The 26,694-nt window shown below is 45.1% G+C and overlaps 1 protein-coding gene across 4 annotated transcripts; it reads left to right on the top strand.

Annotated features, from left to right (window-relative positions):
* Positions 1-47: 47 nt before the first annotated feature.
* On the top strand, positions 48-26,123 carry p4ha1a (prolyl 4-hydroxylase, alpha polypeptide I a). Of its 4 annotated transcripts, XM_061232528.1 has the most exons (16): positions 48-140; positions 9,473-9,567; positions 10,027-10,123; positions 10,672-10,823; positions 11,072-11,209; positions 11,604-11,843; positions 12,211-12,401; positions 12,981-13,157; positions 16,420-16,490; positions 17,434-17,499; positions 20,818-20,917; positions 21,264-21,317; positions 21,938-22,003; positions 22,559-22,627; positions 23,268-23,364; positions 23,659-26,123. In XM_061232528.1, the coding sequence occupies exons 2-16, from the start codon at positions 9,480-9,482 to the stop codon at positions 23,727-23,729; spliced, it is 1,677 nt and encodes a 558-aa protein (XP_061088512.1). In that variant the 5' UTR covers positions 48-140; positions 9,473-9,479; the 3' UTR covers positions 23,730-26,123. The 4 variants fall into 4 exon arrangements, with proteins under 4 accessions (XP_061088512.1, XP_061088510.1, XP_061088509.1 ...); XM_061232526.1 differs by lacking the exon at positions 16,420-16,490 and having other exon boundaries at positions 49-140; positions 17,429-17,499; XM_061232525.1 differs by lacking the exon at positions 17,434-17,499 and having other exon boundaries at positions 49-140.
* The last annotated feature ends 571 nt before the right edge of the window (positions 26,124-26,694 follow it).

Genomic DNA, 26,694 nt, shown 5'->3' with positions numbered 1-26,694 from the left:
TGGCGACAGAAATACCAACGAAACATCTGTACCGTCAGATATAAAAAACCAGGACAAACGAGAAGCGTAAACTGTCGCGTAAGCTGGCCTTCGAGAGCGGACCACATTGGTAGAAGCAAGGAGTGAACGGGGATCAGGAGGTAAAAATCTGCTTGTGATTGTGGTGGTCAGTTAGGTATAAACATTGCGCGTAAAATGTTTGTTGTATTTTCGAATGGCGTTCATTTTAATGGTCAATAATAACGTTTACCTTTGCATTCATGGCAGAACAATCTAGAAATGTCCTTAGGTAGTCACAGTTACTGTAGTCTTCGCTCTCGTCTACGTGCACTGATTTTTTCTTTAACGTCACAGTTGACTTTTATATCTGGCATGCTATGTTTGTCTCGTAACCATACCATATGTACATTTCAGGGGTTCGTATGGTTGACGCTAGCTGTTCAGTAGAATATCTTGGTGTTTTCGAGGGATTGAGAAGATTCCCCTGACATTCCGATACTGGGAAAAGCCTGGAAAAGTTTTCTAAGACAGGCTACTTGTATTTTCCAACTGTAAACCTAGCTAATACGCTCTTTTTGTTATACGATCTGAATGTCTGTCTTTTTGCGAGGAAGCTTCTAAACAATGTGCCGTGTGTGATGTGAGTACCGCGTATACAAAACTACGGTTACTGTCAATTTCGCTCTCTAATCAGATACTTGAAATAATAGACGCAGTGACCTCCACAGTTAGCCGCTATGTTCATAGACATCCACTCATGAACTACCAACCCGCTGTGGTGGTAGTGTATAGGCTCCTGTGATTTGTGCACATTATTTTACTGAAACGTATCTGTATCGAACATGGAGGATACTTCAAATCACTAGAGAAAACTGGTTTCATTAATTTATTTCATGTTGTTGGAGTTTGTAAGCACATTTATGCTACACCGCAAGTCCTGCAATCCGAAAATTAAAACGCATGTGCTTGTGAGTTCAGGCGTCGGTCACATATTTTCTGAGAATATATTGAAAACTGGGGGCTTTCGCTAGCTACTCCACTCCCATCCTGAAACCGTGCAGCGGGGGAGGGGTAGAGACGTGGCAGTCACCCCCCGAATCTCCGCATGAATGGCTCTTCATCTACAAGAGAGGAAAAGTTTTCCAGCTCGCCCGCTCTTGGATGACGTTTGTCCGCATCGTATTAAAACGGACTGTAATGTGCGCCGTGTAAGCAACAACGTGAGTGTTAGATTTACAAAACATGGTTCAAAATGTTATAATATTTTCATTCAATTCTATTTGTAAAAATAATGTATTTAGAAGAGGAGTATCCTTAGCCACATCCGAGCAAGCAAATGGGTTTCAGTTGCGAAGACAAGCGTTTAAATATTTTTGATTCATCTGGAACCCGACGGAAAGACATACATCAGTTCAGCTGCTCTAGTGAAAAAGTGAAGTATCAGCGAAGCAGGCATTATTGTAACCTGTTTTTTGCTATAGCGGCTATATAATTTATATTAGTGTATACTTTCCATGGCATCCTAGTTTTTTTTTTTTTCTTGGTACTTGGCCTCATGGTACCATGTCTCCACATGGTGTCATATAGGCAGTTTGTTTGACCTTCTGAAACCAACATTTTGGCTTGTCAGAAAAACGAAAGGCGATGAATTGAACCGGCTTGGGCCCATTATGGGCAGATGCCTGGCGAATGTGATGATTGCTGCCTCGGGTCAATGAGGGTAATGCACACCTCAGGAATTTCAAATCTCCCAGGCCGAGATGAGACCAATTCCACAGGATACGTGTTCAAAACGCCTCTCAATATAATGTTTTTTATTTTTATTTATTTATTTATTTATATATTGGGGGCTTAAGGCATTAACAGCAGAGCAAACCGCCCGCTTATGTAAAATGTAAAACGCTTGTAAACCCTGCTGAAAAAAAAACCCAGTTCAAGCTAGATTTTGGAACAGCTGGTAGCTAGTATTTCAAGGTGGCCATAGCTGGATTTTACACCAGGGAAAGGCCTAAAAAATAAAAGTGGATATATAAATTAGATCATAGCAGACGGACCATGGTGAAGTGGCTAATGCACAAAGGAACATTGTATTTAATCACCAGACCAGGTTATTGTAATTAGGCAGCGATTCATGCCAATAATGTAGGTATTGTTTAAAGTCAACCTGTCTTGTCTCTGTCAAGGACAAGTAAACTTGTTTTGTAAAACTTATTCACAAACGCCAAAGTTAACACTAAAAGTCTCATATGTCTGCTTTCTGGAATGCGAGCAGGGATCTCAGCTATTCCCCAGAGACTGTTCTGTAAGAGTGAAAATTATCCAACCAAGTTCTCTTGTAAGGCAAGACAGACACAAACCAAGAAAAACGGCTGTGTCACAGGAACATAGGAATTGCACACTCACTTCATGCTCCAAAACCAAATAATGTAATTTAATATTTTGACATTTCAGTGGTCTTCATCAGAACAGTTTGAGGTCAAAATGTTGACCATTCTCATGGCTTGATAAATGACATTATTATTTTTGGAGCATGAAGTGTTCTGACTTTAATATTTTCCTGTGACCCAGCACTTTGCATATTGTTTTTGGTTTGTTTCTGTTTTGTCGCATACAATAAAACCAAGTATATCAGTTTTGTGGGCCAAAGGAGTTTCTGCTGAGATGAATAGGCTTTTATTTTAGAACAGACTAAGTTATAATAGAAGCTTCTGTCTCGGTTTTTTTTCTTTTTTTTTCTCATGTATCTTTCAGTTTTTTAAATGTAAGTAAGCTTAAAAGACAGTAAATGCATTTAGATAGGCTATCCAGCTTAAAGGCAACCTTACAAAAGGACCAAGCCCAAATTAACTTTAAAAATTTTCTGCAGTTTGCATTCTTCTGCAAGCCACAGGAGGAAGCAAACGTATCCAGATTGAAAAAAATACATAGGCTAAATAATACTCTTGGTCAGTCTGTTGTGTTTGTAATTTAAGGTGATTTGTACATTTGGCTGAATGGCTGGATATATCCTTCTGTACTAGGCTGTACCCACAGACTCTTAGCCTACTTTTCATTACAAAAGCTCGGTGTGTCTTTGCATGCTTAAATGTCTGGCAAACATACATGTTTGATAAAACATCCATTAGAGCAGTGACATGTGCTGACAATAAATCTGCCTGGATTTTGAAATCACGTCATGTATGTATGTAAGTGTATAACAGTGTCTATGGGTTCATCTTCAATGGGTAATATTGCCAAGATTGCAGTTTCTTTTTTATGAAGTCATTAGGTTGAACCTTGCAAGTCCCTGCTGGTCTCTCTCTCAGTGAGACTGCAGTTCACGTCACGTCTCGCATTCCTGCGTCGTCTGAGGAAGTCTATTGCCCTCAGTCGACATTAATCCTTCTCGCGGGAGAGTGCATGGGGGGTGAGAGTGGATGGGTAGGGGTGCTACCTCCTACAAGTTGGCAAATGGAGAGAGAAAGGGGGATGTGTCAGGATGTTGGATGCGCCCTCATTGTAAAAGTGCGACCCTCAAACCAAATGCATCATGCATGGCTGCCCCATGCTGTGTTAAATAAAGCCCTCCTGCTGTTTGCCAGCTTAACTGCATGCCGTAAATATTTATGCTGTTTGGCTAGCCAGGGAGGAATACCAATGACAGACCACCAAAAGTAGAGGATCTACCAAGCCTACATTCAACAAGAACAAAATAAATTTCTGACAGTAGCGTCTGAAGTGTAGATAGCCCTTGGTCAGATATACTTTTTGAGGTGTTGTTTCAGGAAAGGGGACCTCTGGTATTTCATGGACTGGAATGGGTAAGGATTTTGCAAACCTTCACAAAGGCAGAATGCATTCTTTAATCTGCATATGCTTTTAGGGACACTCCTTTTTCCCACAGCTGAGCTTCTAGCGCCTTGTACCCTTAACCTCTAGACAGTAATGCCTTTTTAGGCCTAGGTTCCTTTTTCGGTGAATGTCGCAAATCCAACAGATGTTCTTTTCCCCTCTGTTTTGAATGTAAACAATACTGACAATTCAGTAACCACAGTATAATAAATAACGGCAATATAAATACAGAATTTGTTAACAATAATGTGAATCTGAGAGTCATGGCTGAACTGTTATCCTTTCCCGATGCTGTGGGTGAAAAGTAACCCAGGAAGTGGCTTATATACGGCAGAAGGAGGAATCAAAGAGGAACTAATAAGAAGCAAAAACGCTGGCCGTGAAGGTTTCGGTATCTAAATTTTTCCATTCTACAAAGGCCTGCGCTGTAGGTGGAATTAAGGGCAAAAGAGAAGCTACGACAACTCCCATTTGCAGTGTTGTAGTGTATGGTCTTGTTCTGTAGTGTTTTAATGGGATTGGTCATCATTTTTGGGAGGACATTCCTTTGTTACATTGGGTTTCCTGGATTCAACTGATCCTAGTTGAATCTTGAGTGCTATGTCTGAGCTTTGGTTTCCCCCACTCTGTTTGGTATTTTACATTTAAAGAGTAGTGACAGTGAAAGTGAAAGTGAAATGTCACTGTGGCGTTATCGGTCTCTAGCGCTATGTAGGTGCGTCTCATTGGGCTCTCTGGTATCTGGTAGTTTCTGTGATTCTGTCCTCTCTGTCCCTTTGAAAAGTGAGGCTTTATGAAACGGCTGGATTTGTAATCTCCTGTCAGTGGCCTTCTGGTTTGAACCAATCACAGTGGCTTAAAATTGAGAGCTGCCAAACAACGTAATTCTATCCCATGTGCACTGTGCCTTTAACAGTCAGTTATAAAGGGAGGGGCATGGTATATCTTATAATGGAGTGTAAATATTTGTACAGTACATGCTTACTATTAGGTAAAGAGACTGGATTGAGTGGGCAAATAGGCTGTGCTGCTGGCTTGTTGATCTCCTGAGATGGCCTATTGATTTTCTTTTTGCACTCTTCCTTCAGTGTAATGTGAGCTTAGGCTCTGAAAATCACACCATACTTTGGTTATGGTTTGTGTTTCATCATGGCCCTCCACAAATGGGTCATACTGTATTTCAAAAACAAATATCACTTGAAATTTGCTCTGTCGCATACATAATTAATTCTGAAAATAATTAATGCTAAGTATTTTATTATAACATTAACTATACTATTTTGGAAAAATGTAAAATAAATTATTTGTTATAATTGTTATAGTTGTTATAGTGAATGCATTAATTTACATAAAAATGTTGAATACTGTACTGCAAATACAACTGTGCCTAATATACAGAGTTACACTGTCTTATCTAGCTTGGATACCCATAAAAGTGGATCATAATTCTTAATTATAACAAATGTAGCTTAATTACTCTAAACCTGACCCATGCCTTTGTAGGCTAATGAAGTACAATTTTACTGCTTGAACTATTTCTGAGACATGATCATTTGGGTTATGTTTCCCATCCTGTTATGATCCTGATGAACACCCTTTTGTTAACTACACTATGAACAGTTTTGTCTTCTCCAAACCTTCAAGTCTTAGGGCCTGATTTACTATGACCTTTAGCATGTGCAAAAAATGACGATGATTGGCCGCGGTATTAGTTTTGCACCAATCAGTGGCTGTGTTGTTGGATTTGCATGTGTTAAATGTCTGAGTAAATCAGGCCCTTGGGGTGTTAAGTATGTATTGAGGAACATTCCTGACAGAGGCGGGCAGTTTGCATTGAGGCTTGCCCCTGCCTGCCTGTCACCAGCCAGCCAGTAAAAGCAGTCTCGTCGTGTTTCGGAACATGCCAAGTTATTGGTGCCCATGGCAAGATTGTGCCACCCTGTCTCACCCCTTCTTGGTTCCTGAGAGGAGAGTTCTGGGAGTTGTGCCACTTCCATGCTGACGGGTTCATATTCCATATCTCTGTCCAGGTGTTGTTTTGTCACGGCCGGGTTTGCCTCCCCTGTCACCGGCCGGCGTTTGACACACGCAGAGCGCTCGCCCTTGTCAAAACAAACAGCTGTTCGAAGTGCGGTCGATGTGAGCGAGATTTCCTCTCCGACTGGAGAATGTGTGGGCTGACAGGTCTACTGCCTGACCAGTTAGGAAGAGTGACCTCTTCCTGCTTGCATGAGGTGACTCAGCATCTCCGCTGCAGAAACAGTGCAGGTTCACTTTACAGAGACTGAGAATAATAATTTTCATTTAATCACTATGTATTAATTAGCTTGTCATTCATTTAATCGTACATATTCATTTGTTTGTGTGTGTCAATATATCTCATATATACAGTGCTCAGCGTAAATGACCCTTTGAAAAGTAACATTTTAAACAATATCTCAATGAACACAAAAACAATTTCCAAAATGTTGACAAGACCAAGTTTAATATAACATCTGTTTAACTTATAACATGAAAGTAAGGTTAATAATATAACTTAGATTCCACATTTTTCAGTTTTACTCAAATAAGGGCGATGCAAAAATGAGTACACCCCACAACAAAAACTACTACATCTAGTACGTTGTATGGCCCCCATGATTTTTAATGACTGCACCAAGTCTTCTAGGCATGGAATGAAGAAGTTGACAACATTTTGCTACATCGATCTTTTTCCATTCTTCAAGAATGACCTCTTTTAGAGACTGGATGCTGGATGGAGAGTGATGCTCAACATGTTTCTTCAGAATTCCCCACAGGTGTTCAATTGGGTTCAGATCAGTAGACATACTTGGCCACTGAATCACTTTCACCTTGTTCTTCTTCAGAAATCCAACAGTGGCCTTAGATGTGTGTTTAGGATCATTGTCATGTTGGAAAAGTGCATGACGACCAAGGGCACGGAGTGATGGTAGCATCTTCTCTTTCAGTATAGAGCAATACATCTGTGAATTCATGATGCCATGAATGAAATGCAGCTCCCTGACACCAGCAGCACTCATGCAACCCCACATAAGGACACTGCCACCACCATGTTTCACTGTTGGCACCATGCATTTTTCTTTGTATTCCTCACCTTTGCGACGCCATACAGTTTTGAAGCCATCAGTTCCAAAAACATTTATCTTGGTCTCATCACTCCAGAGTATAGAGTCCCAGTAGTCTTCATCTTTGTCAGCATGGGCCCTGGCAAACTCTAGGCGGGCTTTTTTGTGCCTGGGCTTTAGGAGTGGCTTCCTTCGTGGACGGCACCCACGCATGCCATTCCCCAGTTTGGCTTTCTACTTCCTTTGATAACTGCAGTGAACTTGCATGCCGATTTTCTTTGACCCTTCTCATCAGAAGACGCTGTTGTCGAGGTGGTAACTTCCATGGACAGCCTGGACGTCTCTGTGAGATGGTTGCAGTTCCATCTTTTTAAAATTTTTGTATCACTTTTGCTATAGTATTCTGACTGATAAGTAAAGCTTTGCTGATCTTCTTGTAGCCTTCACCTTTGCGGTGTAAAGAAATGATTTTCTTTCTCAGGCCTCTCGACATTTCTCTTCCATGTGGTGCCATTGCTAACAAAATGAAATGGGAAGGGAAGTAACACCCTTTTATAGTCAACAGTCTGCTGGACACCTGTGTAATGAATAATTAGACTCGCCTGTGGTTGATTATTGTTAAATTAGACATTTGTAGTCTAAAATTTAGCTTTGCTCCAGAGACTTTCAGTGGGGTGTATTCATTTTTGCATCACCCTAATTTGAGTAAAACCGAAAATTTTGTTCTCTAAGTTATATTATTAACCTTCAAGTTAAACAGATGTTAAATAAAACTTAGTCTTGTCAACATTTTGGAAATTGTTTTTGTGTTCATTGAGATATTGTTTAAAATGTTACTTTTCGAAGGGGGTGTAGTCATTTACGCTGAGCACTGTATATGCTGAAGAGTTGTGTGCTTGCAAAATATGTATTCAGAAAGCTTGATGCAATGGAAGTGCTCCTGATTAAAACAGTCATTCTGTGTGTGTGCGTACACACACAAACACCTGCAGGTTGATTTATTAAGAACATCAAAAATGTTTTTGCATTGATATGAGACCACCTCGTGTGTCTCCTCTGCCCAAAACCCCCCTCACACAAGTTTGGCTCATGTTTGGGAATTTTCTAGAAGTCACAGTGAGATATAAGAGACTGTTGTTTTTGTCTTATAAAGCTTAAAGAGTTTCCTCTCATTCTTATTCTCTCTGAGTCACGTTGGGTGGCAAAATTCTATGACGGACTGAAAGATTCTCGTGATGGTAACCTGTGAGGTTTGGAGCTGTATTTGAAATGGTTGTGGCTTGAGTTGGGTTGTTGGAATAGGAGCTGTGAGTGTGTTTGGAGTGCGATAGGGAGTGCTAAAGTAGGAGCAGTGAGTGTGTTTTAACTTCACTAGTGGCGGTCAGTGCGTTTGAAGTGTAAAACTGAGTCAGTGTAGTTCAGAAGGAGCAGTCCATGTGCCGTGCTTCTGGTAAGTTGTACTAGTGGGCATAGGCTCCCTTGGGCACTGAAAGCAGTCGTGTGGCACCTCGAAGTGAGAACGTGTGTCGGAACAGCAGGATGAGGATGAGCACGGTGCCACGGGCTTGTTGGAGCTTGCCAGCATGCCCGCTGATTGGTGGCGGCGGCAAGCCAGCCTCATCTCCGCGCCAGGCCGTGCCGTCAGGAAGCCGCTGGTGTCTGTGGGCCAAGCTGAAGGCTATGAGCCCTGGGACCTGGCCTCCATTTTGTCCGAGTGCTGCTGTTGTTTTTCTCTCTAGTACGCGGTGTCCAGTTTGAAGTTTCCATTCCTGGCCTCGGATGAAATGTTGGACACATGCCTTTAGCTGCTGTTGCTTGCTCAGTTCGGCAGCTGTGCGGGGGGAGTGGAGGGGAGAGAGGGCTTGTTGAGTTCCCACAATTCCTCACAGCGCCCGCTGCTGTGCTGGAGGTCCAACAGACATAACGTAAAGCCGAGGGGCAGGCGCGAGTTCGGTGATGTGGCGAGGCTCGTGTCTCTGCGTCACTGAAGGTGAGGCGTTGTGGCTACAGCAGCCGGCTGTTTCGGCCGTGGTGCCAGTCTGATGTGGGAGTACAGTTTCTGCATTTCTTCACGTTCTAGTTTTCTTTCTGGAAATCCTGAGATCTTTGTTATATCTCTCGGAAGTTTAAAGAGAAAAACAGCATTTCCACACTGACTGTGGGTCTGCCAACAAAGGTTCGTTCTGAACTGATTATCAGTGAAGGTTACAGTGAACTCCCTCACACGTCTGTTTCTATTCAACAGTGAGCTTCAGATGTCTGCTGTCAGGACTCAAATATTTTATCCATCCCTTCCCTCTTCTCTTTCTCTGTCTCTCTTTCCTTTCTATCTCCTTCTCCCTTTCTCTCTGTTTGAGTTTCTGTCTCTAAAGATTCATAGTCAGACAGATTATTAGCATAAAAACCAAAGCTGTGAAGTCATTTTGGGACATAAATTTGATCTCTCATTTCTGACCCCAAAATTTCACAATCTCTCAGTCTTCCCAGTGCCATAAATTCCTAAATAGAGTACAACAACATACTCTCATTTCATACTTTCTCTCTCTGTTCCTCAGTCAGAAAATGGAATCCCAGTCCCCCTGGGTTGTGGTGGTACTGAGCTGTCTGCTCTACAGGTCGTCGGCCCACAACGACTTCTTCACGTCCATCGGTAAGCTGCCGTCGTCCTCGCCGTGCATCTCCCGAGATCTTCCCATGCTTGAGAGCCTGACTGCTGAATGTCTGTTTGGCATGTGTGTAATGCTGGTCTCCTGTAGCATTGCCCTGTTTTATAATTTGGAGGTTAATGAAAAGCTGGTCTCCTGTGATGTTGCCCTGCGTTAGCATTCAGAGGCTAATGAGAAGCTGGTTAACAATGCATAGGCCACTGTCTGCTTCCTTTTTCACACCAGTGCCCACAGCCCAGCCCCTCTGACAATCCCTACTGTCTCAGTGCCTGTGTGTGTGCGTGTGTGAGACTGTCTATAGTTCTTGTTACTCTGGTACTGGTTGTAAGAATGCTACTATGTCTTTGTTATACAGTTACTGTTGCTTGTTATCACCCACCTCTCTGTAAGTCCCGTTTGCAAAATGAATGCAGTGTAACTGTCTCTGTGGCTGTGCTGTCCAGGTCAGATGACCGATCTGCTTTTTACCGAGAAGGACCTGGTCACCTCCCTGAAGGACTACATCCGTGCCGAGGAGAGCAAGCTGGAACAGGTCAAGCGGTGAGTGTACACAAGCACGTACACACAGATGCGGCATTGTTCAGTCTGCTGGTTTGTTCGTTCTCTCAGCATTACAGTGCTGTTTGTGCCCTTGCACTGGGTATCTTTTGAAAACAGGGTGTGGGCTTCAGTTTGAATAGCCAGGTGCTTCTCCATTGTTTGGATGTAATGAGACACTACCTTACCATCTGAGCACCACAGATTTTGCCTTAGAAGGGAGAACTGGGGCTTTTGCCAGTGTTTGTTTTTCCAATATTGAGCTGATGGCACATGAGACAATTATTTTAGGTCTAATTTATCATGAATATCTAATGATGTTGTGATGTGTGTCATTCTTCTGCAAACCTCTCCAGCATGTGTTCATTTGGAGATATTAATCATCATAAAGACTGTGGTCCTCAGAGTTTGATGGTTAAATTTTCAACCAAACAATTTCCATTGATGTTAATTTACCATGTAAAAATGAGCTAATTGTTTTTATGACACAGAAAATTGAGAAATTGCGGACTTCATATAACGCTGTGTGTGTTTGTGTGTGTTTATCACAGGTGGGCAGAGAAGCTGGACGTGCTCTCGAGCACTGCCGCACAGGATCCTGAGGGTTTTCTGGGTCACCCGGTCAATGCCTTCAAACTGATGAAGAGGCTGAACACAGAGTGGGGAGAGCTGGAGAGCCTGGTGCTGAAGGACATGTCTGACGGTCAGAACTGTGTGTGTGTGTGTTTGTGTGTGTGTGTGCATGCACACACGTGGAAAATCCCTGACCTGTGTGTGCTTGGTAATAGTAAAGGTCAAGTGAGGCTTTCTCATTGTGAGCTGCTGCTTTCATTCAGTAGTCGATGAGGCCACTTGTGTTCAGGTGCTAGGAACACCACGTTTGTTTACTCAGTATGTCCAAAAATCCAGTGCCCACACCACCCATCTAACCCTGCCCCCTGACCTCTCCAGGGTTCATCTCCAACCTGACCATCCAGAGGCAGTACTTCCCCAACGATGACGACCAGATCGGGGCAGCCAAGGCCCTCCTCAGGCTACAGGACACCTATCAACTGGACACTGACACCATCGCCACTGGCAACCTGCCTGGTGAGTCCTGGGGTCTGGGACTGAGGGCGACGGGGGGTTGGCCCAGTCTGGGGGTCTAAGGAGCACGGATTGCGTTAATAAAACGCTCTGTTGTGAAACATCCTCCTTGGTGCCGATATGCAATGTACGCATTGTAAAAACTATTGTCATCCAGTATGCATGTAATATCTTAAAGGTGTAGAAAATTTGTAATTAATGTTATTTGTCAAGATACTTTGAGTATCATCATACTTAAACAGCCTAATAGTACAACATTAAAATAAAGAGACATTTCAACCAGTACAGCAATTAAGAAATAGTGTTAAAATTACAATGATGGATGAAGTGGAGATCCATATGATAGTACAAAGTTGGCATGTGTGTAAGCATGTGTGTGTTTGCATGAACTCTACAGGTATGATGCACAAGAGCTCCCTGACGTCAGAGGACTGTTTTGAGCTGGGCAAGATCGCGTACTCGGAGGCAGACTACTACCACACGGAGCTGTGGATGTCCCAGGCCATGAAGCAGCTGGAGCAGGGCGAGGAGTCCTCCTTGGACAAGGTGACCCTGCTGGACTACCTCAGTTACTCCATCTACCAGCAGGGGGTGCTGGACCGGGCCCTGGAGTTGACCAAGAAGCTGCTGAAGCTGGGTGAGCTCTCTACTGTCAGCCTGCGTCAATCAGGAGGTCTGTAGGGTGGTTCGCCCTGCTAAAACACTGGACCCTGAGCACCTTTTGCGGAAGTCTTTTTTGGGAAAGTGTGACATATAAATGATCTACCTGTGGAGCCACGTCTCCGCATCTGCCACATCTGACAGGGCTTCGAACTGATGTTTGAAGGAGCAAGGACATTTGATTTGCCTAATTCCCATTTTTCGATTTTCTTGTGTTCGCTTAACCCCTAGTCCAGCCCCGGAGATACATTTCTGTGCATTCTGTGCGCCTGCATTTGATTGTGTCAGTAGAAGGTTCAGTAGAAGAACCTTCACGGTGAACTCCTGCGATGTGTTGTCCGTAGACCCTGAGCACCAGCGGGCCAAAGGCAACCTGAAGTACTTCCAGTACCAGCTGGCCAAGCAGAGGAAGGCCGAGGCAGAGGGGGGAGTCAAGCACAACGACAGCAAGGAGCGTGAGAAGAGAGAGGCCAGCACCAAGCTCCCTGAGAGGCAGAAGTACGAGAAGCTCTGTCGGGGAGAGGGGAACAAACTGGTGAGGAGCACCGCGCTCACACCCACGCAGACATGCGGTGAATCGAATGCTCAACATCACACAGAGACTGTGGAACAGCTGAACCCAACACATACACTGACATGCGCTAGAGTGAAAGTAATTCTGTGTACTCGCATACCTGGAGATGGATGTCGAGAGATGCTGAGCAAGGGTGTGTGTGTGAGAGTGTGTCATGAGGGTGTCGTGAGAATGTGAGTGTGAGAGTGTGAGTGAGAGTGTGTGAGAGCATGTACGTGTGTATGTGTGTGTGAATGTGAATGTGTGCTGTGTGTGTGATCTGTGTTTATATGAATGTGTTTGATGCATCTCTGACCCTAGTGGCTCTCCTCTCAGCAGTGGGGAGCTGTAGGCGATGCCCTCTCTGCACACTGACGGCTCTCCTGGTCTCCTGGGCCCCGTCTGTTTACATGGTTACAGTTATTTTTAGCGATTTGTAAGCATGAACCCCCGTAACCCGCCCGCTAACGCCGTCAGGGCAGGCCGGTCTCAGAGGGCGGCGGGAGGGCCAGACGGCGTCAGGCACCCAGTTCCCATCTCATTTTCTCCTCCCTCCTCCAGACGCCCCGCAGACAGAGCCGCCTGTTCTGCCGCTACTACAACAACCACGGCCACCCGCGCTTCCTCCTGGGCCCCGTCAAGCAGGAGGACGAGTGGGACCGGCCGCGCATCGTCCGCTACCACGAAATCCTGTCCCACAGCGAGATCGAGAAGGTGAAGGAGCTGGCCAAGCCCAGGGTGAGCACTGTTCCCACACGCCGGGGGGTGCGGGAGGGGGAGGAGGAGGAGGGGTGAGGACCTGGGGGAGGGCTGGTGGTTTCAGTGCCGGGCCAAAGGGGACACAGTGTTTTATTCTCTCAAAAGTAGGGCTGCGGGATGTATCAAATCGCAATCTTTTTATACCTGATAAGAATAACCGCAGCCATGGGGCGGATAAGAGATCTTAATCTTTTTTCTGTAATCATACCTGATGTGATGGTAAGCAACCAAACATTAGAGGCCAAGTCAAACAGTGGGGAAACACTGTATCTATTGAGCACTGATGAACAGCCAATCAGCAGCAAGCCATTGCAGTGTCCATGTGATTGAAAAAGCAAATCACATGATCACATAGAAGCTGTACGACCTTGCTGCTGATCAACAGCCAGTAGATATCACTTATTCTTATTGCGCTTAAAAAGGTGGTGATTCCATATATATCGTGCAGCCTAACTCTGAAGCAGTGAATCGCGCTATTTACGAGCATTCTTTCTGCTCTACATGACCATGCCTGTGTGACTGAGCCTATAGCAGATTGGCTGTACGCTCAGGCTCTGAGTGACATGGACCCTACCCATTCTGTAGCACAGTGTCTCCCAACACTTCTCCTGGAGATCTACCATCCTGAGGGTTTCCTCTCCAACCCTAACACAGCACGCCAAATGCATCAGCTAGAGATTCAGTTACTAATTACTATAATCAGGCAGAGGTGGACAATCCAGGTTCAGAAAGTAGAAGTCCTCCTCAGTATTTTGTTCCTATCACTTGGGTTTGAATTTTGATAATTCTTCTGCCAGGAGGTAGAAGTAATTGGTGAAATCTGCTGGAGTTCATGGGTGGAGGAACATGGCAGGACTTTTACATTCTGACCCCTGAACCTTCCACCTCTGGAATCAGGTGTGCTGAATTGGGGTTGAAATGAAAACCTGCAGGATGGTAAAGCTCCTGGATCAAGAGTTGGGAGGCACTGTCATATCAGGCCCCAGGTGCTAAAATGGCACTAAGAATCCCCTGGTCCTCCCCATCGATATAGTGCATGATGACAATAGACATAATCAACACTGTGTGCATGGACAATGCATGCGTGCTCCAGTCTGTGTGTACATTCGATACATTATGATTCTGCTGGGGTGCATGAGCGTATTGTCCTGCAAGCTGTTTTTATTCTTTGCTCAAAGAGGAAGATGCTCTGTAGCACAGAGCAGCTGTGTATGGGGACATAGCATTAGATTTGATGTGTGAAAATGTATGAAAACAGGGTAGTAGGAGACAGTGACTAGTCCCGTGGATATGGTTGGAGGTTTTGAGGAGAGATGTGTAGGAGGATCCTCTAAAGATGAATAGCAGGAATAAAATTATAATTACTTTGTGTAAAAGGCAGCTACAGTGGGGTGCAAAAATATGGGCACCCCTGGTTTAAATGTCTGTTACAATGAATCTGTACGTGATTGAAAGCAAACCTGGTACAGAATTAAACGTGAGACCTTTCTGCCAATTTTAAAGCAAGATTGCTTTTTATTTATTTTTATTTTTGTATTGTTTATAAATGTTATAAAAAAGGAAAAGGGCCCTGGATTATTCTTTGTTACTTTTTAAAAAGAGTAAGTGACCAAGGATGTCAGAATGAAGATGGTTAATTTTCACCAAGAAGGAGAAGGCTACAGAAACTCTCTCTATGTTTCGAACAACCTATTTCCACTGTCAGAAACATTAATAGAAAATGGAAGATAAATGGAACAGTTGAAGTCAAGGAGGTCTGGAAGACCAAGAAAGATGCAAAAGAAAACATTGAGATGCCTGAAGCCTTTTGGAACAATGTGCTTTGGACTGACAAAACCAAAATTGAACTTTTTGGCCACCACCAATGAAGGAAAAAAGGATGAAGCCTTTGTAGAGAAGAACACCTTGCCATCTGTTAAGCATGGAGAAGAATCCATTATGCTTTGGGGTTGTGTTGCAGCTGGGGGTACTGGAAATATTGTGCAAGTGGAAGGAAGATTCCACCAAATATCAAGAAATTCTAGATGCTAATGTTCAAAGGTCAGTCCAGACATTTAAGTTGAAGAGAGGTTGGTTATTCCAGCAAGACAATGATCCAGAGCATACATCGAAATCAACCATGAAGTACCTCCAGGAAAGGTTTTGGAATGGTCACCATGGTCCCTAGACTTGAATATTATTGAAAATCTGTGGAGAGATCTGAAACATGCCGTACATGGAAGGAGGCCGATGCATATTTCTGAGCCTGAGGTGTTCTGCCGGGAAGAATGGGGAAAAATTCCAAAAACGAGAATTGAAACAGTCTTAGGTGGTTACAGGAAGCATTTACCAGCAGTTATATTTGCTTGAGAAGGAGTTACAGAGCACAGTACAAACTTTTCACAGGGCCTTTTTCCTTTTTTATTATTTTGAAACAAAAAAATTAGAAATGTGTCATGTTTAACTTTGTACCATATAGATGTCAGGTTCGCTTCTGTTCACTTAAATATTAAATATACAAGCCTTTTTCACCCAGGTGCCAACATTTTTGCACCCCACTGTGAGAATAACTATTTAAATATATGAACTGCAGCAATATTTCACACGATCATTCGTAATGTAATGGGCAGTAAAAAGGGCCGTAAAAAGCTTTAAATGTTTTTCAAGGTAGCATATTTGCTGTCTGTCTGTTTGAGTTGCTGTCTTGTCTGTAATCAGGGTGTAAATTCCTCTGATTGTGTAGAGATGGTATGACACAGGATGCTGTTTGTATTCATAGTTATAGTAATTATGTGGTGTACAGAGAGACAGCATAGTGGTGTTGTTGTTAATCAGAGGGACACCGTGAAGATAGTTACAGTGAAGGTCACCGTTAAAACTGCAATCAGTGTAGGACAGTGTGCTGAGGAAAAAGTGCATCTAGACTTGTACACACTGATACAGGTAGGATGGTGTACAGGAAGAGTCAGTGCCCAGATAAAGCCACAGTCAGTGGACAGTGGAAAGTCAGTTGGGCTGTGATTGAGCATGGGGTCACTGTGACTGATCTGGGATCAGTGAGTCAGTCAGTGATTCAGTGAGTCAGTCAGTGATTTGGTGAGTCAGTGAGTGAGTGAGTGAGTAAGTCAGTGAGTCTCAGTGGATCAGTTAGCCCAGCAGGAGTAGCCGTAGGGGCCTCCCACAGTGCAGAGGGAGAGTCGGATCAGTCCATGTGCGGGGGTGCCCTGTAACCCCCCCCCCCCACCTCCCGTTGGCTCCACAGCTACGGAGGGCCACCATCTCCAACCCCGTCACCGGCGTTCTGGAAACCGCCCAGTACCGGATCAGCAAGAGGTAAGGTACAGGGGCGCGGTGAGGGGGAGGGCCGTCTGGGCCCTGAGCTGCTTCCTCCTGACCCCTCCATGTTCCCCAGTGCACCCCCGCTTCTCTCAGCATGCTTACGCCACAGCTCTCCTTAGCAAGAACATGGAGCTCCACCACGGGAGCAGGGTGTGCCCCAATCGCTCTTCGGTTCCCTGTAATGGGGCTCTGCAGTCTGTCTGTGCCTATCAGCATTTCCAAAATTCTGAGAGGCAGAAAAAGCGTCTAAGTTTGACCACCGTAAGTGTCCCTCTGACGCTCAACCCTGTTAAACATTAACTACCGAAAACAAGTCAGTGAGTTTGAACATTAGCTACATAGAACAGTTTGTCAGTCGGTTAGCTTGAAGTGACCAAAGGAATGAAAAGGTGGAGAAGGAAAGGTCATTGCAGCCTGTCTGAAGGTTGTGGTGTCTCCTAAGTGTCCACACACTGCCCTCGGTACAGACTTAGGACCCTATCAATCCTTCTAGATCCTTATAGAAAAGATTAATTTAATTTGGAAAATCGGAAGGGCACAATCCATCCCCGGGCCTCTCTCTGTTCTTGCTAAGGAGAAAAGGTGCTGCTTTGGATTTTAACGCCAAGGGCAAAAAAGGTGAACACCGGCTTTTACCTTTCTTGTCACGTCAGAGTGAATTAGCATAATTCTGGTTATAAGGGGCAAGGGCATGGCCGGTCTTCCCCTTCTCTGTTACCATGGTGATGGGCAGAGCCAGCTGGCTGATTGGCTGAGGGGCAGGCTGGCTATGCTGGAACGGTTTGGAGGGCCTGGTCTTGGAGCGGCCCCTGTGGTGCTGGAAGCTCCAGCATGGAGCTGGCCTCCTTCGGGCTTTGCGTTGGCAGCCAGTGACCCTCTTCTCCTCCTCTCTCTCTGTCTCTCCGCTGTGTCCCCGCTTCTCCGGGAACTAGCTAAGGCGCGCCACCGTGCATGATCCCCAAACTGGGAAACTCACCACCGCCCAGTACAGAGTCTCCAAGAGGTAAGGGGTCAAAGGTCAGGGGGCCTGAGTGACCATCTCTTCCCAATCTACCTCATAACCATCTACCCACCCCATACCTTCCCAGCCCTCATGGAGCCTTGTGTCCACCTGGGGGCGTAACGTGTCCCTAAACATCCAACGACCACGGCCTGAGGCAGCTGCAGTCTGCCCTCACACTCTACCACTGATGTCTCCACCCTACCAAGGACCGAAGTACAGAACCGTCTTTTCTTAGATTTCAGCTCTGTTCTGGAGTTCAGTCCTATTCTGGAGTTCTGTTCTGGGGTTAGGTCTGTTCTGGACTTCAGCTCTGTTCTGGAGTTTTAATTCTCTTCTGAAGTTTAGTTCTGGTCTGGAGTTCAGCTCTGTTCTGGATTCTGTTCTATTCTGGAGTTAGCTCTGTTTTACAGTTTAGTTCTGTTCTGGAGTTCAGCTCTGTTCTGTTCTGGAGTTCAATTCTGTTCTGGACCCAGCTCTGTTCTGGATTCTGTTCTATTCTGGAGTTAGCTCTGTTCTGGATTCTGTTCTATTCTGGAGTTCAGCTCTGTTCTGCAGTTCAGTTCTGACACATTTGTATAATTCAATACCACAGCCTAATTCAAGTGCTCCCAAGTTCTCGAGTGCATCTCTTGGGTCTGTAGAGCAGTGCAGTGTCTTATTATTTACAGAGATAAAATATCCACCTGTAGCTGTTACTGGTGTCTGGTAACCTTTAATTTGTTAGTTTGACAGCTGATTATGATTGAAAAGATGGTTATTCCACCAGTTTACAGTAGTTGATTTTATGTCAAATCTAGCTCAGTTGAACACTTGATACACTAGTGTTTCTGGCCTTTTCTCCTTGTCCTTGTTGCTGTGGATGAGAGAATCTGCTGGATGAATGTAACATAATGCTGAATAACATAGTGGCTGTGTGGAGCTTCAGGCTGGTCACAGTCTGAGAGCGCAGGGAAGAATCTGACACTCTACACCCTGAGTGCTCTGGATGCAAGGTGGCCTTTCTCCTGTGGAATGTCACCCTCCACCCCGGGGCCAGTGTAGACCTGCAAGGGTCCTGCAGCCCGCTGCCTGTAGGCCAGTCTGTGCTCGCCAGCCCCCCTGCTGCTCCCAACGGGTTTGTGATCTCACAGCAAGTTCTAAAATAAAGTATATTATAAAACGTCTTCATTTAATTTTGTTGCCTTCGTGAAACTGATGTAAACGACAGTTGGCATGAGGACACCGGCAGCCTGTGATGGATCGAGCAGGCTGTGTGTGGGAGGGGCTTGGAGAACAGTCTTGGCTTGTGCCTGAAGGTCCATTGCAGGATGTGTGCGTAGCGCCCTCTGGTGGAGGGTAGACTGAAGAACACTCACTTCAACAAATAAACATTCTGAAAAACCAATGCATTATCTCTGACTGTAATAGCGTAAAATGTGAAAATATATTCAAGAGAATTTCACATATTTAGTGGTGTACTGTTGAAACTAGATTTGTTGCAGTTTTTAGCTAGTGATTTAGAAGACCTGTGAGATCATGCCTGCATGCTGCTAGGCTGCACTCTGAGGAAGGACTGCGTCTCGTACCAGGTTACAAGCTGTAATTGGCTTTTAAATCAGATAATTGTTCCATGATGTAGTCCAGGAGTCTTTCATTTGTTCCTTATGATGTTGCTTTTAAATATAGATATGTGTTTGTGAGGGAGAGACACACACACACACACACACACTCACACACACACATACACATGTGGCTTAACTCTCCCCAGTCATTACTCTCGTGCCTAACTGTCCCATCTGTGTGGTTGCTCGGTGCCCGAATGGGTGTGGTGCTGGGGGTTGATATGGCAATGTGTGTGCGTGTGTATGCGTGTGCATGCTTTTTTACATGACTGTTTCTGAGACTGGCCCACGGCTGTGGAATGTGTGTGTGCATGTGTGTGCATGCGCGTGCGTTATCCCACCTTATGGACTCCTTTACTTTTCAGGATTTTTTAGCCCTTAAGTTGTGTCATTAATTATTTTGGACGGGTGCCTGTGTGGATGTGTGGATGTGTTGCTCATATGCAAATACTCACACACATAGGCACACACGCATACACATGTATGTACATGCTGCACAAAGCTAATTTGCTGGGTAGTGGGGAGAGAGTGCGTTCAGAGCTATTGGGGGGGGGGGGGCTCAGCCTGTTCAGTAAACCACTTATCTATTCGGCGCAGAACTTAATAAGCACACATTTTAAACAAATTGCAGATAAAATAAGTGACTCATTCCAGAACCTTCCCTGGGAAGTCTGGAGAGAGAGAGAGTGGGTGTGTGGAGCAGGGCGTTAGCCTGCCTCTAGCTTCTCAGGCCCTAAACCCTGCCTCTCCTCTTCTGCCGAGTCACTGTGACCACAAGCTCACACACTGCCACATAACAGCCTGATCTCCGGTGGACTCCCTTTTACAGTGTGGAGGCGGAGTCGGGCTCTATGAGGTCATGCGTGGCCACACCCCCAGGCTGCAGCTCACGTAGACTACATTGACCATTACACCAGCAGGCAACAGGCTAAAACTCCCCAAGCTGATTGGAGATTCTGTGGGGCTACTACTTTGATGTATATAGAGTCTCCTCCCGAGCACTGACCATGGATCAGCTTTCCATTTTTACACAAAATGGCTGACTGTTATATCAGGAGGGAGTATGTACAGTAGATCCAGGGTCAGCGCTTTCTGGGGGGAGGAGACACCCAGATGTCACCTCCCCCCCGTCACCTCTTTCCCCTTCACACTGTTTTTCTATTTGCTGCTCCTCTTATTAACCAATAAAAGTGCATGCTGTATTATTTTACGTTTGATTATGAAATCTTGTTGATCATCATTTTCCAACACGTGACAATTGCCGTGGTAAATAAGCCAATGTCTTCTGTTTGGACTGGATATGACTCAGTTCAGGCATTGCATGCAGCTGGATTAGAATAATAAATGGAATTCGGCTAAGTACAATTTTAACCCTTTGTAGAGTAGGTTATTTGGAATGGTTTTTCAAAATTCAGAGTTCTAAAACTCAGTTACCAGTAGTGATCGTTACATCAGCATTAGAATGTTCCGTAAAAGAACACTCTAATCACATATTTGTGATATTAAACCCTAAAGCGTTAATAATCCATGCCATTTTAGTGAGGACACAACCCCAGTTTGCGTAAACACTAGCTGCTCCATGACAACAGTCACTCTGAATAGCTCCTCTTTCACCTTCCCTGTCCGCTCGTCTGTATTTCATCTGCCCTCCGTGTGCGGCACCGCCCTCTGGTGGTGCTGAGCTCTGATTGGCTGTCTCTTCCCGGCCTTGTGACAGCGCCTGGCTGGCAGCCTATGAGCACCCGGTGGTGGACAGGATAAACCAGCGCATCGAGGACATCACAGGTCTGGATGTCAAAACGGCAGAGGAACTGCAGGTGACTAGGGGGGAGGGGGTTACAACTGACACAATGGGTAGCGCTGAGGAAAGTGGGGATGTTGACTGTGGCGAAGACACAGGAAGTCTGGTTCCTCCTAAATTTCACCTGGGAGTTCTTCCTTACCACTGTTGCCCTAGGCTTGCTCTTGTGGGAGTTTATGTCAGGGTTTTCTATGAAGCGGGTTGTAACAACTGCATGTGAAATGGGCTGTACCAGTACAATTTGATTTGAAGAATTGGTTAAGTTGATGACTATTAGGCACTCACTTCCAAAACAGTTTCCCCAGGTCTGTGTCTAGGCATCAAAGTCAACTTTCTTTCCTGTAATTCTGTCCATCTCCTAGGTGGCCAACTACGGTGTTGGTGGCCAGTATGAGCCACACTTTGACTTTGGACGGGTAAGAAAAGGCCCTCCATCTAGGTCACTGACACAGGATGTTTGTGTGAGTGTGTGCGTATGCGTGTGTGTGTGTGCGTGTGTATGTGCACGTATGTGTGTGTGGTGTGTGTGTGTGCACGTGCGTGCATGTGTACCTGCACGTGTGTGTGTGTGTGCGTGTGTGTGTGTGTGTGTGTGTGTGTGTGCATACGTGCGTATGTGTGGTGTGTGTGTGTGCACACGCGTGCGTGTGTGTGGTGTGTGTGTGTGTGCACATGTGTGCATGTGTACGTGCACGTCTGTGTGTGTGTGTGTGTGTGTGCATACCTGCGTATGTGTGGTGTGTATGTGTGGTGTGTGTGTGTGCACGTGCGTGCATGTGTACGTGCAAGTGTGTGTGTGTGTGTGTGCGCCTGTGTATGTGCACACGTGTGTGTGTGTATACGTGCGTATGTGTGGTGTGTGTGTGTGCGCACGCGTGCGTGTGTGTGGTGTGTGTGCACGTGCGTGCATGTGTACGTGCACTTGTGTGTGTGTGTGTGTGTGTGTGTGTGTGTGTGTGATACCTCTGTGCTCAGATAAGGACAGATGGATGAGGTCATGGAGTGGACTTGAGCCAGTGTGCTTCTGTCCCCACAGAAAGACGAGCCGGATGCCTTTAAAGACCTGGGTACTGGGAACCGCATCGCCACCTGGCTCTTCTACGTGAGTGTCGTCCCCCCCCCCCCCCCCCCCGTTCTTCTTAGAACAGCTCTTCTCTCCTCAGCTTCTGTTCCTTCTCACCCTCCTCTCCACTTACTGTTCTTCAATGCCTGTCTTTAATATTCTGACTTGAATATGAATGCTTTACATAACACAGGTATACTCTCCATACTTATCAGTACATATTTAGTGCTACCGTCAGTGCATGCTAACATTGTGCCTTTTAGAAAATGTGTTCACCTTGTGATGGACTGTATACGGCATACTTTACATTCCCAGATCTTTGTTTAGTGTTACTTATTTGACAGCTCAGTGCTGCATATCTCAACCATGTATTGTTTTGTCTTGCATGTGTGCTTCTGTTGGTAAACCGAGTTTTCCTACGAGGGGTCGATGAAGTACATTTTATACTGTTCTGTGGTGTGGTGTTTATAACTAGTAAAGCTATTGGGAAATGTGCGGGGGTCTTCTACGATTCACTGAGGTTGGCATTGTTTGGGGATCGGCCTCTCTGCTGGCTGCACATCAGTAACCTCGTCCTCCTGTTCCTCGCTGCAGATGAGCGATGTGACAGCAGGGGGCGCCACAGTGTTTCCAGAAGTTGGTGCTGCCGTTTGGCCTAAAAAGGTAACGTGATGAGCTCTGTGTGTTAGCATGGGCTCTCAGTCTGTGTGCGTGTGTTAGTGTAGATTCTGTGTGTGTGTGTGTTGGCATGGGTTCTCAGTCTGTGTGCGTGTGTTAGTTTAGATTCTGTGTGTGTGTATGTGTGTGTTGGCATGGGTTCTCAGTCTGTGTGTGTGTGTTAGTTTAGATTCTGTGTGTGTGTGTGTATGTGTGTGTTGGCATGGGTTCTCAGTCTGTGTGCGTGTGTTAGTGTAGATTCTGTGTGTGTGTGTGTGTGTGTGTGTTTGTGCGTGTTAGCATGGATTCTCAGGGTGTGTGTATGTGTGGTAGTATGGATTCTAAGGGTGTGTATGTGTGAGTTATTGTGGACTGTCAGGTTGTGTATATTTGTGGGTGTGTTTGTGTTAGTGATGGCATTCTCAGCGTGTGTGTATGTGTTGCGTGGTATTGCGGCCAGAGTGTGTGTATGTGTTAGTGATGGCATTCTCAGTGTGTGTGTATGTGCTACTGATGCCATTCTCAGGGTGTGTGTATGTGTTGTGTGTTATTGTGGCCAGACTGTGTGTATGTGTTAGTGATGGCATTCTCAGTGTGTGTATGTGCTAGTGATGGCATTCTCAGCATGTGTGTTCGTGTGTTGCAGGGCACGGCAGTGTTCTGGTATAACCTCTTTCCGAGCGGAGAGGGAGATTACAGCACACGGCACGCCGCCTGTCCGGTGCTCGTGGGTAACAAGTGGGGTGAGTCACCTTTCCCACACACAATGTGAAATTAATATTTATCAGATCATAAGGATATTTGAAGATTCTGCCATTCAGCTCATCCTTTGTTAACTGTCTGAATCATAAATGGCAGTGTGTCAAGTTGAGACTTAGACAGGTCTTGGGTTACTTTCTGCCTCTGCTACATCGGATGATTCTTCGCAAGCTAGTGGGTGACATACCTATCACTGTAGCTCAGAGCTGAGAGCCATTGTGTGGAATGATGGTTACAATGTGGTCAATAATGTGAGTCACTCTCTTCTCCTCCTTCAGTGTCGAATAAATGGATCCATGAGAGGGGTCAGGAATTTAGACGACCGTGTAGCCTCGATGAGTCGGACTGATAATGAGTGTCGCCCTTCCTCATCGTCTTCCTCCTCATCCTCTTCCACTTGGCAGATATTGGGCTGTGAACCGCCGTCAGCCACTAATGCCAGTCGTCTCCGCCCCTTCCTGCACCGTCTTGCCCCACCCAATCACGTTCAACCTTGAGATCCAAGCTCATGAGCCGTTGGGTTTGTTTTACCAAAGAGCTCTAGAGCCGGGATGTCCAATCTTATCTGCAAAGGGCCGGTTTGGGTGCAGGTTGTTGTTTTAGCCCAGTACTATGACACCCTTTTCAACTAATTAACTAATCACGGTCTTCAGTCAAGATGTTTATGACTACAATAAGGTGTCTGGGTGAGAATGAAGACCTGCACCCACACCGGCCCTATCCAGATGAGATTGAACGCCACTGCTCTAGAGTTAGATTAGTGGGTTTGAAGAAGCGTGCGTGTGACTGTCTTTGTCGCGTTCTTGCACATGGTGCTCTTCGCCGTCACTGAGCAAGCAGAGGCGGCTTCATGTTTGCTCCTTAACCGTGCCCCCACTACGACACGCTACATTTCACTCCATCTCCTGTCCAATGACACCTCCTCCTTTCTGTTTAATATAGCTGGTGTTCAGAGAACAGGACTGTTCACTCCACAAACCTTTCTCCTGCCTGTTACCCCTTCCTGTCCCCCTTGCACCCCACACTCAGAGTCATTCGGTATAGGTTTCTGGAACTAGCCCCTTTCACACATGGAACCCTCAACATATCCAGATTAGGTAGTGGTTTTGCTTCTCCAATAGGAAAAAATCCATCATTTTTATAACTTAGTTACATCTTTCACCAGTATTTTCTGTTAAAAAAAAAAGCCTAGTCAAATAGCTAGCCATTTCTGCCATTGATATGTGGCACTAGCCAGTTTGCTACATTGGGTAATGGGCCCGACACACGTTTACCAGGGAGTAGACTATTACATACCAATGATGACGATTCTGTAATGCTGTTAACAAAGTCTTGTTAAGCAACCATAGCTAGCTGTTTGTTTCCAAACTAAATGCTCACATAACTAAATGCTCAAATCATACAATGCAGCTCCAGTGTCTTCTATGTGTGATGTCTCATAGTTTTGCACAAATTGTGGAGAGGACAGATTGAGTAAAGAATTTATTAAAGTAGTTGTGCCAGAAATAAAAGGACTTGCATAAGAATGTGATAGCCTTTTGGGTGCCTTATCCGGAAATGTTACTGCTTATGCTCACACTAGAGCCATGGTGGAATATTTTCATAAATCTTACTACTAGCCCTACCCGGCTAATTGGAGGATTGTGTTGCTGTTATTCAGTATAATGCTCTGTCCCTGTTTATCCAGTATTGAGTTCTGTCCCTGTTATCCAGTATATAGTTCTGTCCCTGTTATCCAGTATATAGTTCTGTCCCTGTTATCCAGTATAGAGCTCTGTCCCTATTATCCAGTTTAGAGCTAACAGGGCAGTACTGGACCGGAGGAGGTTATTATGCTAGTTAGCGTTAGCCCTAGTAGCTCCAATGTTGTCATGCTAGCGTCATGAAGCCTCCATGGATGTGAAAAGGGACACCTGTTTGATTGGAGCGATTGAACCAGGCAGTGCAGCGGTGCCCATGGACTACCACACTACCACAAAGACAACAGAGGATTGCCTAGCAGAGACGACTCTTTTACTATGCCTCGCTGAAGCGTCAGATTTTCCACTGTCATGTCTGGCTGGATAGCATTTCACCTCTGAGGTCAGCGTCTCTGGGACTCTGCTGGGAGACAAACACTATGTCTGCTGCTCAGATAAAAGGCGATATTTAATACTGAAGCTATGCCCCGTAGCCTTTATAGCTGAGGCTAGCTCTGTGTGTGGGCTGCTGAAAACCACAGAGCAGGATTTGGTTATTATGAGTCAGCATTCAAAGCACCATCTCCACCCTGGAAGAGCAGCCACTATGGGTTGAAACATTAAAGATGGTGTTCAGTGGTCTATGCTGGTGGTGTCAATGCTGCAGTGGGACAGTATATTTGTTTAAAGGGTGGCCTGACCCAGGTCTATTTTCAGGCTCTGAATAGTGTGGATTTATACAGGGCTGCTGTAACTGACGAATACAGAATTACAACATTACCTTTGATTGGTTTTCATGTGAAAGGGTCCCCAGAACTTACGAAGGGTAGACTTGGATTTGGAAATAATGGTTATATCTTGTCTACCCCCCTTAACTTCCCTGCCCTGCCCTGTCTCATTTATCCTCCAGTTTCCAGGATCCTCTGCCGGAGAAAGACATTATTTATGTCTTTGGTCATGCAGTTATTTTGATTTGTACGTTCTGTGAAATGAGTTGGGGAATTGTTTTATTTTTTTCCTTGAAGCGTTACATTGTTTTCTACTAAAATAAAGTTTATGTTGTTGATAGCTGTCTGTGTCATTTCTCATACACTGTCTTTAGATAACTTGTCGGGTCAATTACCAGCTGTAGAGATGATGCAGATCCTCAGACTGTAAAGTTCTTTGGACACCAACATAATTTTAGAGCTTCGGTGGAATGCAACTATGTTGTTTAAGGTTTATTTTATTTCTCTGAAAACACAACAGTGATTTTTTAAATCATTGGTGCTTCTCACACGTAGAATAATCTGCCTTTTTTTCTTTTACCCCAGATTTTATTCCCATCAGGCTTTGGAATGTCCAACGATATTTCTGTGTTGGGATATCAGTTTGAGAGCAGTTAAGCACATACTCTCAGCTCTGCCTGGCAGGGTCATTCTATCAGTGTAGTCCTATTCATACACAGAGAGTACAGGCAGACCGCAGGGGTGCCGTTGACTAGAGGAAGTTGCTAATGTGCTATTACACCCAAACAGTGCCAATGACCAATAGCTTTTCTCCCTGGTCAGTGCTATTACATGTTTCCCTGTCGGGCAGCCAGCAGCAGTCAGGACTAGGTTGTAATTAGAATTAAGATACGAGACCATGGGGTGC

Source organism: Conger conger, chromosome 2 (genome assembly GCF_963514075.1).
Source record: "Conger conger chromosome 2, fConCon1.1, whole genome shotgun sequence".
Taxonomy (NCBI): domain Eukaryota; kingdom Metazoa; phylum Chordata; class Actinopteri; order Anguilliformes; family Congridae; genus Conger; species Conger conger.
The sequence above is the reverse complement of the archived record's forward strand: the minus strand, read 5'-3'. Positions and strand labels throughout refer to the sequence as shown.